General features: G+C 49.3%; 1 protein-coding gene across 1 annotated transcript in view; it reads right to left on the bottom strand.

The window, feature by feature from the left end:
- Positions 1–33: 33 nt before the first annotated feature.
- LOC109290206 (protocadherin alpha-C2-like) overlaps positions 34–3,931 on the bottom strand; it is a 5,659-nt gene continuing 1,761 nt past the window's right edge. The window contains exon 1 of the mRNA XM_019506615.1: positions 34–3,931. This exon is cut by the window's right edge and continues 1,761 nt beyond it. Within this exon, the coding sequence (XP_019362160.1) occupies positions 1,257–3,788 (2,532 nt within the window). The 5' untranslated portion in view covers positions 3,789–3,931 and the 3' untranslated portion in view covers positions 34–1,256.

The raw sequence follows: 3,931 nt of genomic DNA, 5'->3' as shown, positions 1-3,931 counted from the left end.
ATAAACAAAGGAACATATTTTAGTGTCAGCATTATTTTTAGAAAAAAAACCTTTAGTATTAAATCCAGGGCATTATGTATTGTAAAGATAAGAGACTGATATTTTAATACTGGTAAGCTAGAGCCCATAGAAGTATAGGTTTCATTTCTGTGTAAATGAAATAAATAAATAAATAAATAAATAAAAATAAAAAGCCAAGTTACATTCTACCTAACCACAAGAATTTAAAAATGTGTTCTCCTTTCCTGTGTACAGACTATGTATTAATATATGAACAAGCCTTGTGCTTCCCATAATCTCAGTAAACAAGTGCAGTAAATGTAATATTTCCTGTATTAATCAGAACTGAAAGCACTGTGGTTTCTAGTAACATTCTCTCTCTTTATTCATGGTAAAATGTGTGTTTTCAGTTTCAAAATCTGTAACATAGGAATCCTATATAATATTATAATCTATATACTAAGTCCAGTTTGACTATGTTCTGCCTGAAAGCAGTCATTAATTCCTGTGTGGGAAAATATCAAAAAGATCAATATATTGCTGGTCAAAACATGGGTAATAAACAGTTTTCAACAGCAAACCAGCAAGTCACAAGTTGTTGTACTGCAAGACAATAGTTGGCAAATTGGATCAGCAGCCTAAAAATATGTAATTAATTAGATTGCCATAGACAGGAAGAAGAAAAAGGCAACACACAAAATACAAATATTACCAAAGCTTTGATCATATGTTTTCAAACAACTAAAGCATACAGTTAATAAAATGTCAAATAGTGATCTATGGTATTTTTCTCTTTGTAGAGAATCAATAAAGTGTCAAATGTTTTAATTGCCCTAAAACACCATAATGATTTCCAGAATAATCTATGTTATTTTTCTACAGTATTGTTTTTACTGTATTGTGTTAAAAATTAAGATTGTGTGTCCTCCCATATTTTGCTGCAATGTGCATTTTTCTATCTGTAAAAAATGGGGAGAAGGGAACCTTTCAGATACCAGATGCTGTCAAAAATGAAGTGCCTCTAGAAATTAAGCAAATCTCAAACAATGTATTCACATATTGAGCTGTAAACTTACCAAATGGATCCCATTATTTTCCTAGAAATAAAATGCATTGCACAGATTAAAATTTTTTAGACAATATTATTACTTTGCCTCAGTAACCCTGAGTATTACCTAAATCTGGACATTTCATTTTAACCTTCATGTAAGTTTTGTATAAGTATTTTGTTATGTTCAGACCATGGTTCTGGTCATTTAGCAATTCATCCTCACCTCGTTAGGAGTAATGGACTCATTTTTAAGTAAAATCAGATTTTGTGCACTCTGCCCACTCTGTCCTGTCAGATGTCTTTCGGCCATCGCTGCAGGGGGACCTGTTCCTGTTGGGCCACAAGTATTGTAAAACATGAAAGTATCACTTCCTGATCCTGCAGTTAGGCATGCCTTATAGCAGTAGGTTTTAGTGAGAGACCCGTTCCCTCTCACTTCAATAAAATGTGGCTGTACTTTTAAACCATGTGGTATTCTCGTGTCAATATTGTTGTTAGCCTGCTTGTACATTTCAGCAGGACAGCGTTCTCTGACTCCACAAAAACCTCCACAACAGGAGTCACCATAAACATTGTATCTGTAGCACTTGATAACAGTTAGGACAATGATTGTCAAAAGAAAAATGAAGGAAACTGAGCTCAAAGCAATTATGAGATAGACAGTTATCTCTGAGTAATTTCTAGTACTTTTGATATACCGTCTCGTGTCCGGGTTGATTTTGGAAACTCGGTCCACAACAGCGATGGTTATGGCTACTGATGAAGACAGACATGGCTCCCCATTGTCTCTCACAACCACTGTCAGATTGAAAGTAGTAAAGCTCTCATCCCCCAGTTTGCGAGTAGTCCTAATTTCTCCACTGTGTAGGTCCACTCTGAAAAGACCCGGGTCTGAGGCTTGAGCCAGATAGTAGAACAGCCATGCATTTTGTCCAGAGTCTGCATCAATGGCAATGACTTTAGTAACCAAGTATCCTGCACTTGCAGACCGAGGGATCATCTCCATGGCCGCTGTGGTGTTTGTTGAGGTAGGGTACAGAATCTGAGGGGCGTGGTCATTCTGATCCACCACGTACACGTGGACAGTGACAGTGCTGCTCAGTGGGGGGCTTCCAGCATCCTGAGCCCGGACAACAATCTGAAACTCTCTTAGCTTCTCATAGTCAAAGGAGTTGACAGCATAGATGTTACCGTTGTCAGCTTTGATGGAGACGTAAGATGTGACAGGTAGCCCTTGGATGTCTCCGTTCAGTAGAGAATATGACACGTAGGCATTTTCATTGGCATCCGGGTCGGTGGCTTTGACAGTGCACAGGGAAACCCCAAGGGGGTTGTTCTCGGGGATGTAAACCGAATACGCCGGCCCCTCGAACTGTGGCGGGTTGTCATTGATATCGGAGATGTCCACCTGGATCACCTTGCGAGAGGAGAGGGGAGGGCTCCCGGAGTCGGTAGCCGTAACCGTGATATTGTAGGAGGAAGCCGTTTCGCGGTCCAGCTTCCCCTGCGTGACCAGGGTGTAGGAGTTCTTGAAGGAGTTGAGTTTGAAGGGGATGTCGGGAGGGATGCTCAGACTGACCTGCTTGTTCAGCCCGGAGTCCTGGTCCGTGACGCTCATCAAAGCCACCACGGTCTCGGCCCGGGCGTCCTCCGGCACCGGGCTGTACAGGGAGGTCAGCACCACCTCGGGGGCGTTGTCATTGGCATCCACGATGTTGACCAGCACTTTGCAGTGCCCGACCATGGAGACAGGGCCCCTGTCGGTGGCTTGCACGTAGATCTCATAGGACGAGGCTTCCTCATAGTCCAGAGTGCCGTTTACCCGCACCTCCCCGGAGTGGGGGTCCACGCTGAAGAGCTGCCGCACCTTCTGCGGGGTGTAGCTGCTGAAGGAGTACAGCACCTCGCCGTTGGAGCCCTCGTCCGGGTCCGAGGCGTTCAGCCGCACCACGAGCGTGCCCAGGGCGGCGTTCTCCAGCAGGCTCACAGTGTAGGTGGATCGGTCGAAGACGGGCGAGTTGTCGTTGGTGTCCAGGACCCGTATGGAGATCTGTGCCGTGCCCGACCTGGCGGGGCTGCCCCCGTCCACGGCGGTGAGCACCAGCTGCTGCAAAGCGCTCTGCTCGCGGTCCAGGGGCTGCTGCAGCACCAGCTCGAGGAGTTTGCTGCCGCGCTGGAAGCCCTTGAGGTCCAGGGCGAAGTACTGGCTGGGGCTGAGCCGGTAGGTCTGTACCGTGTTGGTGCCCACGTCGGGGTCGTGGGCGCTCTCGATGTGGAAGCGGGCGCCGGGCACGGCGGACTCGCTGATCTCCAGCCGGTAGTCCTGCCGGGGGAAGCTGGGCGCGTTGTCGTTGATGTCCGCCACCTCCACCTCGACGTTGTGCACCTCGATCGGCTGCTCGATCACCAGCTCCAGGCTCAGGAAGCAGGTGAGGCTGAGCTCGCACAGCGCCTCCCGGTCCATGCGCTCCTTCACCAGCAGCGCCCCGCGGCCCAGCTCCAGCTCCAGGTACTGCCGCCCGCTGCCCGAGGTCAGGCGGGCGCCCCGGGCCGCCAGCCGCCGCGGGTCCATGCCCAGGTCTCGGGCCACGTTCCCCACGAAGGCGCCGAGCGGCAGCTCCTCCTGCACCGAGTAGCGGAGCTGCCCGCAGGCCGGGCCCAGGCACAGGAGCAGCAGCAGAGCCCGGATCCCGAGCGCCGCCGCCCCGGAGCTGGTGCGGGGAGAAGACGGCGCCATGGCCGAGGCTGAGAAGCGGGGACGCGAGAAGCTTTCAGCGGACGCGCTCGCAGCCCTCGCTGGCCTCACATCCCGCAGCCACCGTTCCCACACCCAGCAGCTTCCTGCAATCGGTGGTTAGCAGGCGCTGCCGCCGTCCCCCC

This window comes from Gavialis gangeticus, unplaced genomic scaffold, assembly GCF_001723915.1.
Source record: "Gavialis gangeticus isolate Ggan-Ray unplaced genomic scaffold, GavGan_comp1, whole genome shotgun sequence".
NCBI lineage: Eukaryota > Metazoa > Chordata > Crocodylia > Gavialidae > Gavialis > Gavialis gangeticus.
Note: the sequence above shows the minus strand (reverse complement) of the source record. Positions and strands in the feature narration are given on the sequence as shown.